The sequence below is a fragment of the mitochondrial genome of Schistocerca gregaria (assembly GCF_023897955.1).
Source record: "Schistocerca gregaria mitochondrion, complete genome".
Lineage (NCBI taxonomy): Eukaryota > Metazoa > Arthropoda > Insecta > Orthoptera > Acrididae > Schistocerca > Schistocerca gregaria.
In genome coordinates, this window is record NC_064683.1 from 1 (window position 1) to 15,614 (window position 15,614).

Here is a 15,614-nt window from a genome sequence, read left to right on the forward strand (position 1 = left end):
AATGAAGTGCCTGATTAAAGGGTTACCTTGATAGGGTAAATAAAGTAAATAAAATTACCTTCATTAAAATTACATAAGATAGAATTAAACTACCTCCTTTAGTATCAAAAACTAACGTGCATCATACACCTTAATGTAAAAAGGTAAGCTAAACAAGCTAATGGGTTCATACCCCATTTATAGAGGTATCAATCCTCTCCTTTTTAATGACCAACAACTCTACAAAACTTCTCTTCCTATCAACATTAATGATAGGAACGATCCTGTCCATTTCATCAAATTCCTGATTTGGGGTTTGAATAGGACTTGAGATCAACTTACTTTCATTTATTCCGCTCCTAACAAGAAATAAAAATATAATAATAAACGAATCATCAATTAAATATTTTATTGTCCAAGCAATAGCATCGACAATATTACTATTTTCAATTTTGCTGATTCAAATAAAATATCCCATGGGATGAGAAACAGAATTTATCCCATCAATAATAATTAGATCTAGACTATTATTAAAGATTGGAGCTGCACCTTTCCATTTCTGATTTCCAGAAGTTATAGGAGCATCAAGATGAAATAATTGTTTAACATTAATAACATGACAAAAAATCGCCCCTATAATGGTCTTATCTTATTGTATTCAATTAAGAACTTTTATTTGAACAATTATTATCTTAAGAATTATTATTGGAGCAATAGGGGGTTTAAATCAAACATCCTTACGACAACTTTTAGCATATTCATCAATTAGACATCTAGGTTGAATAATTAGATCATTAACAGTCAGAGAAAACATCTGAGAACTATACTTCATTATTTACTCACTATTAAGATTAATTATAGTTTTATTATTTAAGCAAATAAATTTATTTTTCATAAATCAAATTTATTCAGCCAGAAATATAAAAACCGAAATTAAATTCATAATATTCTTATCTTTATTATCTTTAGGTGGACTACCACCATTCCTTGGATTCTTACCAAAATGAATTGTAATACAATCATTAATAGAAAACAATATAACAACTATTATAACTATTATAGTTGTATTAACTACAATTACACTCTACTACTATATACGTATTAGATTCTCAGCTCTAATTATATCATACACAGAAAATTCGTGATCTATAAAGATAAAGTCCCAAAAATCAAGAATCATTCTTCCTATAACAGTAATAATTTCAACAATAGGATTGATCTCAACATCAACCTTAATTTCATTATACTAAGGACTTAAGTTAATCAAACTAATAACCTTCAAAGTTATAATTAAAAGAATAATCTTTTAGGCCTTAGTAAAATTTTACACCTCTAGAATTGCAGTCTAGAATCATAATTGAATATAAGACCTAAATATGATAAGAGAGAAAACATCTCATAAGTAGATTTACAGTCTACCACCTAAAATTCAGCCATCTTACCGCAAAAATGATTATTCTCAACAAACCATAAGGACATTGGTACTTTATACTTCATATTTGGAGCATGAGCAGGAATAGTAGGAACATCAATAAGAATACTTATTCGTGCTGAACTTGGCCAACCCGGATCTCTAATTGGGGATGACCAGATTTATAATGTTATTATTACAGCTCACGCATTCGTAATAATTTTCTTTATAGTAATACCTATTATAATTGGTGGATTTGGTAATTGACTTGTTCCACTAATAATTGGTGCACCAGATATAGCATTTCCACGAATAAATAATATAAGTTTTTGATTACTACCACCTTCACTAACCCTTCTTCTTACATCTTCTATAGTAGATAATGGTGCTGGTACAGGATGAACAGTTTACCCTCCTCTAGCAGGAGCTATTGCACACGGGGGTGCATCTGTAGATCTAGCTATTTTTTCACTACACTTAGCAGGTGTATCATCCATTCTTGGTGCAGTAAATTTCATTACAACAGCAATTAATATGCGATCAGAAAGTATAACTTTAGATCAAACACCTTTATTTGTATGATCTGTAGCTATTACAGCATTACTTCTCCTTCTTTCACTTCCAGTTTTAGCAGGAGCTATTACTATATTATTAACAGATCGAAATTTAAATACATCATTCTTTGACCCTGCAGGAGGGGGTGACCCAATTCTATATCAACATCTATTTTGATTCTTTGGACACCCGGAAGTTTATATTTTAATTCTACCGGGGTTCGGAATTATTTCACATATTGTATGTCAAGAAAGAGGAAAAATTGAATCATTTGGAACATTAGGTATAATTTATGCTATACTATCAATTGGACTAATAGGATTTATTGTATGAGCACATCATATATTTACAGTAGGAATGGATGTTGACACACGAGCATATTTTACATCAGCAACAATAATTATTGCTGTACCTACAGGAATTAAGGTATTTAGATGATTAGCTACATTATATGGAACTAAATTCAAGTTCAACCCACCATTATTATGAGCTCTAGGATTTATTTTCCTATTTACAATTGGTGGATTAACAGGATTAGTATTAGCAAATTCATCACTTGATATTGTATTACATGATACATATTATGTAGTAGCCCACTTTCATTATGTATTATCTATAGGAGCAGTATTTGCAATTATGGGAGGTGTTATTCAATGATACCCACTATTTACAGGATTAACTATAAATAATACATGATTAAAAATCCAATTTACAATTATATTCATTGGAGTAAATTTAACATTCTTTCCTCAACACTTCCTAGGATTAGCAGGAATACCTCGACGATACTCAGACTACCCAGACGCATATACATCATGAAACGTAGTATCAAGAATTGGGTCTACAATTTCTATTGTAGGAATCATTATATTCATTGTAATTATATGAGAAAGAATGATTACAAACCGAGCAATCATATTTAGAGCTAACATAAGAAGATCAACAGAATGACTACAAAATAACCCTCCTGCAGAACATAGTTACTCAGAATTACCATTAATTTCTAGATTCTAATATGGCAGATTAGTGCAGTAGATTTAAGCTCTACAAATAAAGGTTTGACCTTTTATTAGAAAATATTTATTAATGGCAACATGATCAAATTTATCTCTTCAAGATGGAGCTTCACCATTAATGGAGCAATTATCATTCTTTCATGATCATACTATGGTCGTATTATTATTAATTACAGTAATTGTAGGTTATGCCCTAAGTTATATATTATTTATTGCCTATACTAACCGTAATATACTTCATGGACATTTAATTGAAACAATCTGAACAGCTTTACCAGCAATTACATTAATTTTTATTGCCCTTCCATCATTACGACTATTATATTTACTTGATGATTCAGTAGATGCAATAATTACAATTAAAACCATTGGACGACAATGATACTGGAGATATGAATATTCAGACTTCATAGACGTAGAATTTGACACTTATATAACACCAGAACAAGACCTAGAAAATGATGGATTTCGACTACTAGATGTAGATAACCGAACAATCCTACCAATAAATACAGAAGTACGAGTATTAACAAGAGCATCAGATGTTCTACACTCATGAGCAGTTCCTGCATTAGGAGTTAAAATTGATGCAACGCCAGGTCGTTTAAATCAAGGAACATTCACAATAAATCGACCTGGATTATTCTTTGGACAATGCTCAGAAATCTGTGGAGCAAACCACAGATTTATACCAATTGTAATTGAAAGAACTTCAGTAAATTTATTTATTAAGTGATTATCTAAGATAATTTAAGGAGTTAGTTAAAATAAATAACATTAGAGTGTCAATCTAAAGTAACTAAAAAAATTAGTACACCTTGAAATTCATCAGATGACTGAAAGTAAGTAATGGTCTCTTAAACCAAATAATAGTAAATTAACGACTACTTCTGATGGGGAAATTATATCCAAATCCCTCAAATATCCCCTCTTATATGATTCTCACTATTCATTATATTTTCAGCTACATTAATCTTGTTTAATCAAATAAACTTCTTCTCATTTAAACCTAACCTTATTAAAAGAGCAGAAAAAGGAACAATTGAAATAAAAAACCTAAATTGAAAATGATAACAAATCTATTCTCAACATTTGATCCATCAACTAACATCTTTAATTTATCATTAAATTGAACTAGAACATTTCTAGGACTATTATTAATCCCATCAATATTTTGACTTACACCATCACGAATTAACATTATCTGAAATAAACTAAATTTAACCTTACATAATGAATTTAAAACACTTCTTGGACCAAAATCATTTAATGGAACAACATTCATTTTCATCTCAATTTTTATTATAATATTATTTAACAATTTCATAGGATTATTCCCTTATATTTTTACTAGAACAAGACATTTAGCATTAACATTTGCAATTGCCCTACCTATATGGCTAAGATTTATATTATTTGGATGAATTAACCATACTAATCATATATTTACACACCTTGTACCACAAGGTACACCGCCTGCATTGATATCATTTATAGTACTAATTGAAACAATTAGTAATGTTATTCGACCAGGTACATTAGCAGTACGGTTGGCAGCAAATATAATTGCAGGACACTTATTATTAACCTTATTAGGAAACACAGGACCATCTATAGCAATAAACTTAATCTCATTACTAATTATTGGACAAATACTTCTATTAATTCTAGAATCAGCAGTAGCAATAATTCAAGCCTATGTTTTCTCAATTCTAAGAACTCTATATTCTAGAGAAGTATATTAAACCTATGTTAACAACTCACTCAAACCACCCATTCCACTTAGTAGACTATAGACCTTGACCATTAACAGGAGCAATTGGAGCAATAGTACTAGTATCAGGACTAGCAAAATGATTTCACCTATTTAATATTAACTTATTCATAATCGGATTTGGAATTACCCTACTAACCATAATTCAATGATGACGAGATGTAGTACGAGAAGGAACATATCAAGGATTACATACAGGATTTGTATCAATTGGATTACGATGGGGAATAATTTTATTTATCGCATCAGAGGTGTTATTTTTCGTTTCTTTTTTTTGAGCATTCTTTAGAAGAAGATTAGCACCAACAATTGAACTAGGAATACTATGACCTCCAATAGGAATTCAACCCTTTAACCCTATACAAATTCCATTACTTAATACAGCTATTCTTTTAGCATCAGGAGTAACAGTAACATGAGCACATCATAGTTTAATGGAATCTAATCATACTCAAGCTCTACAAGGATTATTCTTCACAGTGTTATTAGGACTATACTTTACAATACTTCAAGCATATGAATATTGAGAAGCACCTTTTACCATTGCAGATGCAGTTTATGGATCAACATTCTTTGTTGCAACAGGATTCCATGGTTTACACGTAATTATTGGAACAATCTTTTTATCAACATGTCTACTTCGACACTCAATAAATCAATTTTCACCAAGACATCACTTTGGATTTGAAGCAGCAGCATGATACTGACACTTCGTAGACGTAGTATGATTATTCTTATATATTTCTATTTATTGATGAGGTAGATAATTGTTTTTCTAGTATAAATAGTACATTTGACTTCCAATCAGAAAGCTTGATATAAATCAAGAAAAACAATTCTAATTCTATCAACAAGAGTTTTCATTAGATTTATTATTCCAATAATTGTTATAATCCTGGCAACAACACTATCAAAAAAATTAATTAATGATCGAGAAAAAAGATCACCATTTGAATGTGGGTTTGATCCAAAAAGATCAGCACGAATACCATTCTCACTACGATTCTTCCTAATCGCAGTAATCTTTTTAATTTTTGATGTAGAAATTGCACTAATTCTACCAATTGTAATTATTTTTAAAACCTCAGACATTATAATCTGAACAGTATCAACAATATTTTTTATCCTAGTTCTATTAGGTGGACTATACCATGAATGAAACCAAGGAGCATTACAATGAGCAGAATAAAGGGTTGTAGTTAAACATAACATTTGGGTTGCATTCAAAAAGTATTGATAATATCAATCAACCTTAAATAGAATAAGAAGCGAAATATTGCAGTCAGTTTCGACCTGGAAGATTGGTATGTACTACCCTTATTCTTATTAATTGAAGCCAAAAAGAGGCGTATTACTGTTAATAATATAATTGAACTATAATAGTTCCAATTAAGGAAATGTAAAGCCAATATGAAAGCTGCTAACTTTTTATATTAGCGGTTAAACTCCGTTAACATTTCTAAAATTTATATAGTTTAAATAAAACATTACATTTTCACTGTAAAAATAATATATCTATATTTATAAATACCTAAAAGTAAAAATACTTCCTTAACATCTTCAGTGTCACGCTCTAATTATAAGCTATTTAAGTAAACGAAAAACAATATTACCAAAATAAATATTCAAAAAATAAAAGTTAAAAGATAAATCTTGAAATTAGAATCATATCAACCTTGAATATAACCAATTAAATAAATAAATAATCTATATAAACCTTGACCACCAAGTAATTCACCTCAACCATAATCAAATGACTTAGATGAATAATAACCCATTTTTAAAGGAATATATCTAATAAACTTAGTTGAAAGAAAAGGTATAAATCATATAGAACCAGCAAATCTAACAAAAGAAAGTATACTTAAAGAAAATAAATTATGAGAAAAATCAAAATTAGAAATAAGATAACCTAAATAAGCACCTAAAATAACAACTGTAATAGTTAAAAACTTTAAATAATAAGGTAAAGCAATCACATGAGGAATAGGAAAAATTAATCAAGATAAAAGACTACCACCAAAAACAGCAACAAACAATAGACCAATTATTCCAAATGAAATATAATAACCCTTATCATCAAAAGAAAATCTAGAATAAAAATTATTATCACCAGATATTGAATAATAAAACAAACGAAAAGAATAAGAAGCAGTTAAACCAGTAGAAAAAAAATAAAGAAAAAAAATTAAACAATTAATTCATCTTAAACAAACCATCTCAAGAATTAAATCCTTTGAATAAAATCCCGCTAAAAAAGGTATTCCACACAAAGATAAACTAGAAACATTAAAACAAACTGAAGTTAAAGGTATAAAATTAACAATTGATCCTATAAAACGAATATCCTGAGAATCCTTCAAATTATGAATTATTGAACCTGCACATATAAATAATAATGCCTTAAATAAAGCATGAGCCAATAAATGAAAAAATGCAAGCTTTGGATAACCTATAGCCAAAATTCTCATTATTAAACCAAGTTGTCTTAAAGTAGAAAGAGCAATAATCTTCTTTAAATCAAACTCAAAATTAGCGCCCAATCCAGCCATAAATATAGTTATACAACCAATTAAAAGTAAAAATCAACCACAATTATAAGTATCCAATATTGGTCTAAAACGAATTAATAAATAAACACCAGCAGTAACAAGAGTAGAAGAATGAACTAAAGCAGAAACAGGAGTAGGAGCTGCTATAGCAGCAGGAAGTCATGAAGAGAAAGGAATCTGAGCTCTCTTAGTTATAGCCGCTAAAACAATTAATATAGTAATTAGCTTTATTTCAAAAGAATTAGAAATAAAATCATAATAATAAATATAATTTCAACCACCAAAATTTAACATTCATGCAATAGAAATTAAAATAGCAACATCACCAATACGATTAGAAAGTGCAGTTAATATACCAGCACTATAAGATTTTACATTTTGATAATAAATAACTAAACAATAAGAAACTAAACCTAAACCATCTCAACCTAATAAAATTCTAATTAAATTAGGACTAATAATTAAAAAACCTATAGAAAGAATAAATATTAAAACAATAATAATAAAACGATTTATATTCTTTTCACCAGATATATAATCCTCTCTATAATAAATAACCAAAGAAGAAATATATATAACAAAAGATATAAAAATAAGAGATATTCAATCCAAAATTAAAGTTATAACAACTATAGAACCATTTAAATTAAAAAGCTCTCACTCAACAAAAACTCTATAATCAATTATTAAATAATAAATACCTAAAATAAAAATTATAGTTCTCGAAATAAACAAAGAAAAAAAACTCAAAGAACAAATAGAAAATAAATTCACGGCCTAAGATGAAAAACTTCATATCATTGATTCCACAAAACAATATTTTTAATTAAAATACTTAAGCAAACTAAACAAAGAAATATTCACCCTTTAAACAGAGAATATTTAAAGGCAATCAATGTAAGAGTAAAAGATGATATTCACGAAAATAACCAAGAGAACAAGTATAAACACCAGAATAATAATTCCCATGCTGAGAATAAGAATATATATACAAAGTATAAACAGCTCTAAAAAAAGATAAAAAAATCAAAGCAAAGAATCTAAAAGAAGATCAAGATATAATTCTATTTAATAATCTAATTTCACCTACCAAATTTAAAGAAGGAGGAGCAGCCATATTTGATGATCTTAAAAGAAATCATCATAAAGCCATTCTTGGCATCAAATTAATTATACCCTTGTTAATTAATAATCTTCGTCTACCTAAACGTTCATAAATAATATTAGATAAACAAAATAAACCAGAAGAACATAAACCATGACCAACCATTAGAGAAAGAGAACCTACACAACCTCATCAATTCATAGTCATCAATCCACCAATAACCATTCTTATATGAGCAACAGAAGAATATGCAATTAAAGACTTTAAATCAACCTGACGAAAACAAATAAATCTTACAATTACACCTCCAGATAAACCTAAAGATAATCAAAAATAATTAAACTTTAAACCCAAATAAGAAATAACCTTTATAACACGAAAAATACCATAACCACCTAACTTTAATAAAACACCAGCAAGAATTATTCTACCTGAAATAGGGGCCTCTACATGAGCCTTAGGAAGTCATAAATGAACCAAAAACATAGGCATTTTAACTAAAAAAGCCAAAATTATAAATACATAAAACATAAAATAATAAGAACCAAAATCAACCAATAAAGGAAAATATAAAGTATTAGAAAAATCATAAACCTTAAATAAAACTAATAATAAAGGTAATCTAGCAACCAAAGTATAAAAAATTAAATAAACACCAGCCTGCAAACGCTCAGGTTGATAACCCCAACCCAAAATTAAAAGTAAAGTAGGAACTAATCTAGCCTCAAAAAAAATATAAAAAGAAAGAAGACTTAATCTAGCAAATGAACAATAAAGCATAATTATTAAAATCAAAACCATAAAAACAAAAAAATTAGAATGATATGAACTTAAATAAACTGAACCTCTAGCAGTGATTATTAAAGAACAAATCCAAAAACTAAGTAAAATTAAACTAAAAGAAAAATAATCAATACCAAAATAATATCTAATTATATTCAAATCAGCATACGAATAAACACAAATTATAAAAACAAAACTCGACAGAAACATTAAAGAATGAACCAACCATCAACAATTATTTAATAAACAAAGAGGGATCAAAAAAATAGTTATAAATAAATACTTTAACATAAAGATAAACCAAAAGAATTAAAAAAATCATTACCATGAGAACGAATTATTGAAACTAAAATAGAAAGACCTAAAGCACCCTCACAAACAGAAAAAACTAAAAAAATAACAGGAAAAAAATAATCATAATCAAACTCAATAAGAAAAACAATAACTAACATAAATAAAGAAAGAACAATATATTCTAATCTCAAAAGAACCATTAATAAATGTTTACGTTTAGAAGAAAAAACATAAACACCAGCAAAATAAATTAATAAAGAAGTAAAAATAGAGAATATAAACATTAGTTTTAATAGTTTAAAAAAAACGCCGGTCTTGTAAACCGGAAATAAGTCCAGCCCCCACTTTTAAAACTTCAGAGGTGGAAAAGCTTCCATCATCGGTCCCCAAAACCGATATTTTAAATAAACTAACCCCTGAAATGATCAAAATAATAATTATATCATTATCAAATGTAATAAATATTAATTTTATTAAATTAAGACACCCAATATCAATAATGCTTTTTATTATCCTTCAAACCTTCCTAGTTGGATTAATAACAGGAACAATAATAGAAAGATATTGATTATCATATATTTTATTTTTAACATTTCTTGGTGGTATACTAGTATTATTTATTTACATTACAAGAATTGCATCAAACGAAATATTTCAGCCTAAATCAATTACTATAATTATTACATTAATAATGTGGGTATTTATCATATCAATATTAATTATTCTAGATATATCTATATTTATAGACTTTTTCAAAAACACCGAAACTATAAATATTGATAATTCAATCAATTATCAAGAAATAACAATATCTTTAGAAAAATTATATAATAGACCAACATTCATTATTACAATAATAATAATAATTTATTTATTTTTAGCACTACTAGCAGTTGTTAAAATCACAAATATTAATCAGGGACCTATTCGTAAAATAAGATAATTACTAATGAATAAACCCTTACGATTAAGACATCCTTTAATTAAAATTATTAATAACTCTTTAATTGACTTACCTGCCCCAACAAATATTTCATTTTGATGAAATTTTGGATCCCTATTAGGGTTATGTTTGGTAATTCAAATCGTAACTGGACTATTTTTAGCTATACATTATACATCAAATATTGAAATAGCATTCAGTAGTGTAGTACACATCTGCCGAGACGTAAATAATGGTTGAATTATCCGAACCTTACATGCAAATGGAGCATCTATATTTTTTATTTGTATTTACTTACATGTAGGACGGGGAATTTACTATGGATCTTATATATATATACATACCTGAATAATTGGTACAGTGATTTTATTTTTAGTTATAGCAACTGCATTTATAGGATATGTCTTACCCTGAGGCCAAATATCTTTTTGAGGTGCAACAGTAATTACTAATTTATTATCAGCAATCCCATACTTAGGAACAGATTTAGTCCAATGAGTATGAGGAGGATTCGCTGTTGATAATGCAACATTAAATCGATTCTTCACATTCCATTTCGTATTACCATTTATTATTGCTGCTATAGCAGCAATTCATTTATTTTTTCTTCACCAAACAGGATCTAATAATCCTCTTGGACTAAATGGAGATATTGAAAAAATTCCATTCCATCCATACTTTACCTTTAAGGATTCTATTACATTTGTAATAATAACATCATTATTAATTATACTATGTTTAATTAATCCTTACCTATTAGGAGATCCAGATAACTTTGTACCTGCCAACCCATTAGTAACACCAGTTCACATTCAACCAGAGTGATATTTCCTATTTGCATATGCAATTTTACGATCTATCCCTAATAAGTTAGGAGGTGTTATTGCATTATTTCTATCAATTAGAATCTTAATAATTTTACCATTTTATAATAAAACACCATTCCGAGGCATTCAATTTTACCCTATTAATCAAATTTTATTCTGAATTATAGTAGTTGTTGTATGCTTACTAACGTGAATTGGTAAACGACCTGTTGAAGAACCTTATATTATAACAGGTCAAATCTTAACAATTATTTACTTCACATATTTCTTAATTAATGTCCATGTCGCAAACGCATGAGATAAATTAATTAAGGAATAAAGTTAATTAGCTTAGGAAAAGCATATGTTTTGAAAACATAAAATTAGAAGTTTAACTCTTCTATTAACTTTTCTCAAAAAATTTCACTAAACAAATGAGATAAATAAAATCTTTAAACCAACAAAGAAAATAAAAAAATTCAAAGATAAAGGTAAAAAACTTTTTCAAGCTAAGTACATTAATTTATCATAACGAAACCGTGGTAATGTTCCACGAACCCAAATAAAACCAAAAGATATAATAGCAAGCTTAATAAAAAATATAAAAGAATAAAAATCACCGCCTAAAAAAATTAAAGCCAATAACATTCTTATGAAGACAATTCTAGTATATTCAGCTAAAAAAATTAAAGTAAAACCACCTGCACCATACTCAATATTAAATCCTGAAACTAACTCAGATTCCCCTTCAGCAAAATCAAAAGGAGTACGATTAGTTTCAGCTAAGCAAGAAGCAAAACAAGCTAAAGCTAAAGGAAAAGAAATAATAATAAATCAACAATAAAGCTGATAGTTTATAAAATCAAATATATTAAAACTACCAATTAAAATAATTAAAGACAATAAAATTAAAGCTAAACTAACTTCATAAGAAATTGTTTGAGCAACAGAACGAAGAGAACCTAATAATGAATAATTTGAATTAGAAGATCAACCAGCAATTATAACAGTATAAACACCTAATCTAGTACAACATAAAAAAAATAAAAATCCATAAGAAAAAGAACACATATAAGTTAAATAAGGAAAAATTACTCAAACGGCTAAAGAAATCATTAAATTAAAAACAGGGGAAAAATAATAAAGTAGGTAATTAGATATAATAGGAATTGGCTGCTCCTTACAAATTAACTTAATAGCATCTCTAAATGGCTGAGGAATTCCAACAAAACCTACCTTATTTGGACCCTTTCGAATCTGAATATAACCCAAAACCTTACGCTCTAATAAAGTTAAAAAGGCAACACTAATTAAAACACAAATAACCAATAAAAGAAAATTCAAAATAAATATAAATAAATCATAAAGTATCAATACTATTTGTAGAAAAAATCTACATAAATGAATTCTAAATTCAACACATTAATCTGTCAAAATAGTAAATAAATTAATATTAATCAATATAACAAAAAATATTTTAACCATATGGTCCTTTCGTACTAATATGGATTATTAATCTTAGGATAGAAACCGACCTGGCTCACGCCGGTCTGAACTCAGATCATGTAAGAATTTAAAGGTCGAACAGACCTAATCATTGGGCTCCTGCACCCAAAATTTTTCTTAATCCAACATCGAGGTCGCAATCTGCTTTGTCGATATGAGCTCTCAAAAACAATTACGCTGTTATCCCTAAGGTAACTTAATCTTATGATCATAAATTATGGATCAAAATAACAAACATAAATAAATGATATAATAATGAAGAGTTTATTTATTCTTCATGTCACCCCAACAAAACATCATCATTAAATATAGAAAGACAAACAAAAAACTATATAAAAGTAAAATGTCAAGCTCTATAGGGTCTTCTCGTCCTAAAGAAGAATTTAAGCCTTTTGACTCAAAAGTTAAATTCAAAAATTTATTAAGAGACAGTTGATTTCTCGTCAAGCCATTCATTCCAGCCACTAATTAAGAGACTAATGATTATGCTACCTTTGCACGGTCAAAATACCGCGGCTCTTTAAAAATACGCTCAGTGAGCAGGCCAGACCTCAAAATATAAACAAGAGGACATGTTTTTGATAAACAGGCGGAAATCAATTTTGCCTAGTTCCTTATAATAAGTTCACAAGGTAAAAATTTCATACAAATAAATATACTAATTCTATCATTATTACAAAAATTTTAAAATTAAATTAATAATCTTAATAAAAAACCTAAAATATTTATAAAATCAAAATAAAAAATAATGAACTAAAACGTAATCTTAAAGATAGCTGGTTTAAAGCTTACTATTATATTTCTATAAAATAAATTATAGGTTATTAACTTCAAAGCTTATCCCTTAAAGAATAAATAAGTTAATATTTTTACTTAAAAAATTAAATAAAAACAAATAACTTTAAAAAATTAAATTTTTTCTTAAGAAACTAGATATCTTGGGAAACGATTAACATCTCATTTCTATAAATAATTTAATAATAATTATGATACATTAACTATAAATTATTTATAAATCAACCCAAATCGAGACAAGTAAAATAAATACTAAAATTTTGATAAACCCTGATACAAAAGGTACAATAAATAAAATCTACTTAAAAAAATTTAAAATAATATTTCATAAAACACTTACATTACCAATAAACTATAATTTAAAAAATCAATTCTATAAAATATACTAAGACAAAAATACAATAAAATTATTTATATTAAATAATTAAATAAACAAAAAATAAATATAATAAAATAAATAATCAAGATATCCTGATTTGCACAGAAAAATTTTCAGTGTAAATGAAACACTTTACTAATAAGTTATACCTTGAAACTCTTCCTAGATACACTTTCCAGTACATCTACTATGTTACGACTTATCTCATCTAAATTGAAGCTACTTAAAAATAAAATAGAATAATCAATAATGAGAGCGACGGGCGATGTGTACACATCTCAGAGCCAATATCAGTTAAATTAAATAAATTAAATTACTATCAAATCCACCTTCATTAACAGTATTTCACTATCAAATCCGTTATAAACAAAAATCTATTGTAACCCACCTCCTCTTAACTATAAGCTGCACCTTGACCTGAAATATTTTATAATTATAAATCTTGAGAATTATAACTCTAAAAAGATTCTCTGATAACGGAGATATACAAACAAATAAATTAAGTAGAGTAAATCGTGTATTATCAATCATGGGGTAGGTTCCTCTGAATGGAATGAGATACCGCCAAATTCTTTGGGTTTAAAGACCTTAACTAATAGTACCCTGGTAAATATAATTAACATTTAAAATAATAGGGTATCTAATCCTAGTTTATTATTTAAATTTCACAGATTCATAAAAAGGGCCACAAATAAATTTTAACATTTCACCTTACAAATTTATATTTCAACCCTAATAATATAAACAACTGTTTTAACCAATAATATTCACTTGTATCAATCGTATAACCGCGGCTGCTGGCACGAATTATGCCGATACTAAATCAATTGCTAAATCCAAAATCACTTGATAATTAAATCAAATTACTGCAAAAAGAACATTTAGTCTAACAAAACTTACATATAATACAAAGAAAAAGTGAATAAACAAGCAAGAATAAAACTTTTAAAAATAAAAAATAAGAAAATTTTAAATTTATTAAACCAGGAAAAAATAAAAGATTCAAATATTTAAAGAAAAAAAAAGAAAAAAACCACAAACATTAACAAAAAAAAAAAGAAACGCCCCTATGTATGACCACAACAACTTCTCTATTATATATAATTAAAGATTAATATGGAACATGTATAGCAATAAATGTATTATATTCTTTCTTATTTAATCTTTCTTTTCACTAATAAATAAAGAAAGATTAAATAATATAATAAATATATTCTATACAATTATGTAATTTAATATAATATGTTATTAATATGAATTCTTTTTTTTATATTAAGTTAACTTTCATATATATTAGTTAAATAATCTAATTATAGATAATTTATATAATTATATTATTATAATTAATATAATTATTTATATTAAATATAATATTTTATATTAAAATAAATAATTTTATTTATTATATCCAATTATAATAATATTAAATATTAAATTACATATTATTATATATATTATATTATAATAACCTATTTTAAGCTAAAAACATAAGTAGCTATAATCCTAGGTAAATATTTGCATTAAAATAATCAATTGATAATGGTAAGATGAACTTATAATAATTTAATTTCAATTAAATGTAATATATTAATATAAATTATTTATTATATATATATATATAAAAAAAAATAAAATGAGCAGGATAAATTAATCCTAATTAAACAAAATAATACATAAAAGAATTTCAAAAAAAAACTTTCGATTTATATATTAAAT

The 15,614-nt window shown here is 26.7% G+C and overlaps 13 protein-coding genes and 24 non-coding genes across 37 annotated transcripts, besides 1 other annotated feature; 23 read left to right on the plus strand and 14 right to left on the minus strand. All coding sequences in view use genetic code 5, as the record gives it.

The window, feature by feature from the left end:
- Positions 1-66, plus strand: trnI. Its single transcript has one exon. It is a non-coding gene; the product is annotated as a tRNA-Ile (tRNA).
- Positions 67-69: 3 nt separating this feature from the next.
- On the minus strand, positions 70-138 carry trnQ. Its single transcript has one exon. It is a non-coding gene; the product is annotated as a tRNA-Gln (tRNA).
- trnM lies at positions 138-206 on the plus strand. Its single transcript has one exon. It is a non-coding gene; the product is annotated as a tRNA-Met (tRNA).
- ND2 (NADH dehydrogenase subunit 2) lies at positions 207-1,227 on the plus strand. Its single transcript has one exon. A coding segment is annotated over exon 1 (1,021 nt).
- trnW lies at positions 1,228-1,295 on the plus strand. The gene has a single exon. It is a non-coding gene; the product is annotated as a tRNA-Trp (tRNA).
- trnC lies at positions 1,288-1,350 on the minus strand. Its single transcript has one exon. It is a non-coding gene; the product is annotated as a tRNA-Cys (tRNA).
- Positions 1,351-1,356: 6 nt separating this feature from the next.
- Positions 1,357-1,422, minus strand: trnY. Its single transcript has one exon. It is a non-coding gene; the product is annotated as a tRNA-Tyr (tRNA).
- A 1-nt stretch (position 1,423) lies between these two features.
- On the plus strand, positions 1,424-2,954 carry COX1 (cytochrome c oxidase subunit I; the record flags this gene model as incomplete). The annotated part of the gene is made up of 1 exon: positions 1,424-2,954. A coding segment is annotated over one exon (1,531 nt), but the record flags the coding sequence as incomplete, so codon positions are not given.
- trnL lies at positions 2,955-3,020 on the plus strand. The gene has a single exon. It is a non-coding gene; the product is annotated as a tRNA-Leu (tRNA).
- Positions 3,021-3,031: 11 nt separating this feature from the next.
- COX2 (cytochrome c oxidase subunit II) lies at positions 3,032-3,713 on the plus strand. Its single transcript has one exon. A coding segment is annotated over exon 1 (682 nt).
- Positions 3,714-3,782, plus strand: trnD. The gene has a single exon. It is a non-coding gene; the product is annotated as a tRNA-Asp (tRNA).
- Positions 3,783-3,787: 5 nt separating this feature from the next.
- Positions 3,788-3,858, plus strand: trnK. The gene has a single exon. It is a non-coding gene; the product is annotated as a tRNA-Lys (tRNA).
- A 9-nt stretch (positions 3,859-3,867) lies between these two features.
- Positions 3,868-4,035, plus strand: ATP8 (ATP synthase F0 subunit 8). The gene has a single exon. It carries the CDS (start codon positions 3,868-3,870, stop codon positions 4,033-4,035), a length of 168 nt encoding a protein of 55 aa, YP_010417149.1.
- Positions 4,029-4,706, plus strand: ATP6 (ATP synthase F0 subunit 6). Its single transcript has one exon. The coding sequence runs from the start codon at positions 4,029-4,031 to the stop codon at positions 4,704-4,706; it is 678 nt and encodes a 225-aa protein (YP_010417150.1).
- A 4-nt stretch (positions 4,707-4,710) lies between these two features.
- COX3 (cytochrome c oxidase subunit III) lies at positions 4,711-5,502 on the plus strand. Its single transcript has one exon. It carries the CDS (start codon positions 4,711-4,713, stop codon positions 5,500-5,502), a length of 792 nt encoding a protein of 263 aa, YP_010417151.1.
- Positions 5,503-5,504: 2 nt separating this feature from the next.
- On the plus strand, positions 5,505-5,570 carry trnG. Its single transcript has one exon. It is a non-coding gene; the product is annotated as a tRNA-Gly (tRNA).
- On the plus strand, positions 5,571-5,924 carry ND3 (NADH dehydrogenase subunit 3). Its single transcript has one exon. The coding sequence runs from the start codon at positions 5,571-5,573 to the stop codon at positions 5,922-5,924; it is 354 nt and encodes a 117-aa protein (YP_010417152.1).
- Positions 5,925-5,990, plus strand: trnA. The gene has a single exon. It is a non-coding gene; the product is annotated as a tRNA-Ala (tRNA).
- A 4-nt stretch (positions 5,991-5,994) lies between these two features.
- trnR lies at positions 5,995-6,059 on the plus strand. The gene has a single exon. It is a non-coding gene; the product is annotated as a tRNA-Arg (tRNA).
- A 2-nt stretch (positions 6,060-6,061) lies between these two features.
- Positions 6,062-6,129, plus strand: trnN. Its single transcript has one exon. It is a non-coding gene; the product is annotated as a tRNA-Asn (tRNA).
- trnS lies at positions 6,130-6,196 on the plus strand. The gene has a single exon. It is a non-coding gene; the product is annotated as a tRNA-Ser (tRNA).
- Positions 6,197-6,199: 3 nt separating this feature from the next.
- Positions 6,200-6,265, plus strand: trnE. The gene has a single exon. It is a non-coding gene; the product is annotated as a tRNA-Glu (tRNA).
- Positions 6,264-6,329, minus strand: trnF. Its single transcript has one exon. It is a non-coding gene; the product is annotated as a tRNA-Phe (tRNA).
- Positions 6,330-8,046, minus strand: ND5 (NADH dehydrogenase subunit 5). The gene has a single exon. A coding segment is annotated over exon 1 (1,717 nt).
- Positions 8,047-8,061: 15 nt separating this feature from the next.
- trnH lies at positions 8,062-8,128 on the minus strand. Its single transcript has one exon. It is a non-coding gene; the product is annotated as a tRNA-His (tRNA).
- A 3-nt stretch (positions 8,129-8,131) lies between these two features.
- On the minus strand, positions 8,132-9,466 carry ND4 (NADH dehydrogenase subunit 4). Its single transcript has one exon. It carries the CDS (start codon positions 9,464-9,466, stop codon positions 8,132-8,134), a length of 1,335 nt encoding a protein of 444 aa, YP_010417154.1.
- ND4L (NADH dehydrogenase subunit 4L) lies at positions 9,460-9,753 on the minus strand. The gene has a single exon. It carries the CDS (start codon positions 9,751-9,753, stop codon positions 9,460-9,462), a length of 294 nt encoding a protein of 97 aa, YP_010417155.1.
- A 2-nt stretch (positions 9,754-9,755) lies between these two features.
- trnT lies at positions 9,756-9,824 on the plus strand. The gene has a single exon. It is a non-coding gene; the product is annotated as a tRNA-Thr (tRNA).
- Positions 9,825-9,888, minus strand: trnP. Its single transcript has one exon. It is a non-coding gene; the product is annotated as a tRNA-Pro (tRNA).
- A 2-nt stretch (positions 9,889-9,890) lies between these two features.
- ND6 (NADH dehydrogenase subunit 6) lies at positions 9,891-10,412 on the plus strand. The gene has a single exon. It carries the CDS (start codon positions 9,891-9,893, stop codon positions 10,410-10,412), a length of 522 nt encoding a protein of 173 aa, YP_010417156.1.
- Positions 10,413-10,418: 6 nt separating this feature from the next.
- On the plus strand, positions 10,419-11,558 carry CYTB (cytochrome b). The gene has a single exon. It carries the CDS (start codon positions 10,419-10,421, stop codon positions 11,556-11,558), a length of 1,140 nt encoding a protein of 379 aa, YP_010417157.1.
- trnS lies at positions 11,559-11,628 on the plus strand. Its single transcript has one exon. It is a non-coding gene; the product is annotated as a tRNA-Ser (tRNA).
- Positions 11,629-11,644: 16 nt separating this feature from the next.
- On the minus strand, positions 11,645-12,589 carry ND1 (NADH dehydrogenase subunit 1). Its single transcript has one exon. The coding sequence runs from the start codon at positions 12,587-12,589 to the stop codon at positions 11,645-11,647; it is 945 nt and encodes a 314-aa protein (YP_010417158.1).
- Positions 12,590-12,592: 3 nt separating this feature from the next.
- trnL lies at positions 12,593-12,658 on the minus strand. The gene has a single exon. It is a non-coding gene; the product is annotated as a tRNA-Leu (tRNA).
- On the minus strand, positions 12,659-13,980 carry NNL47_mgr02. Its single transcript has one exon. It is a non-coding gene; the product is annotated as a 16S ribosomal RNA (ribosomal RNA).
- Positions 13,981-14,051, minus strand: trnV. The gene has a single exon. It is a non-coding gene; the product is annotated as a tRNA-Val (tRNA).
- Positions 14,052-14,850, minus strand: NNL47_mgr01. Its single transcript has one exon. It is a non-coding gene; the product is annotated as a 12S ribosomal RNA (ribosomal RNA).
- Positions 14,851-15,614: a D loop.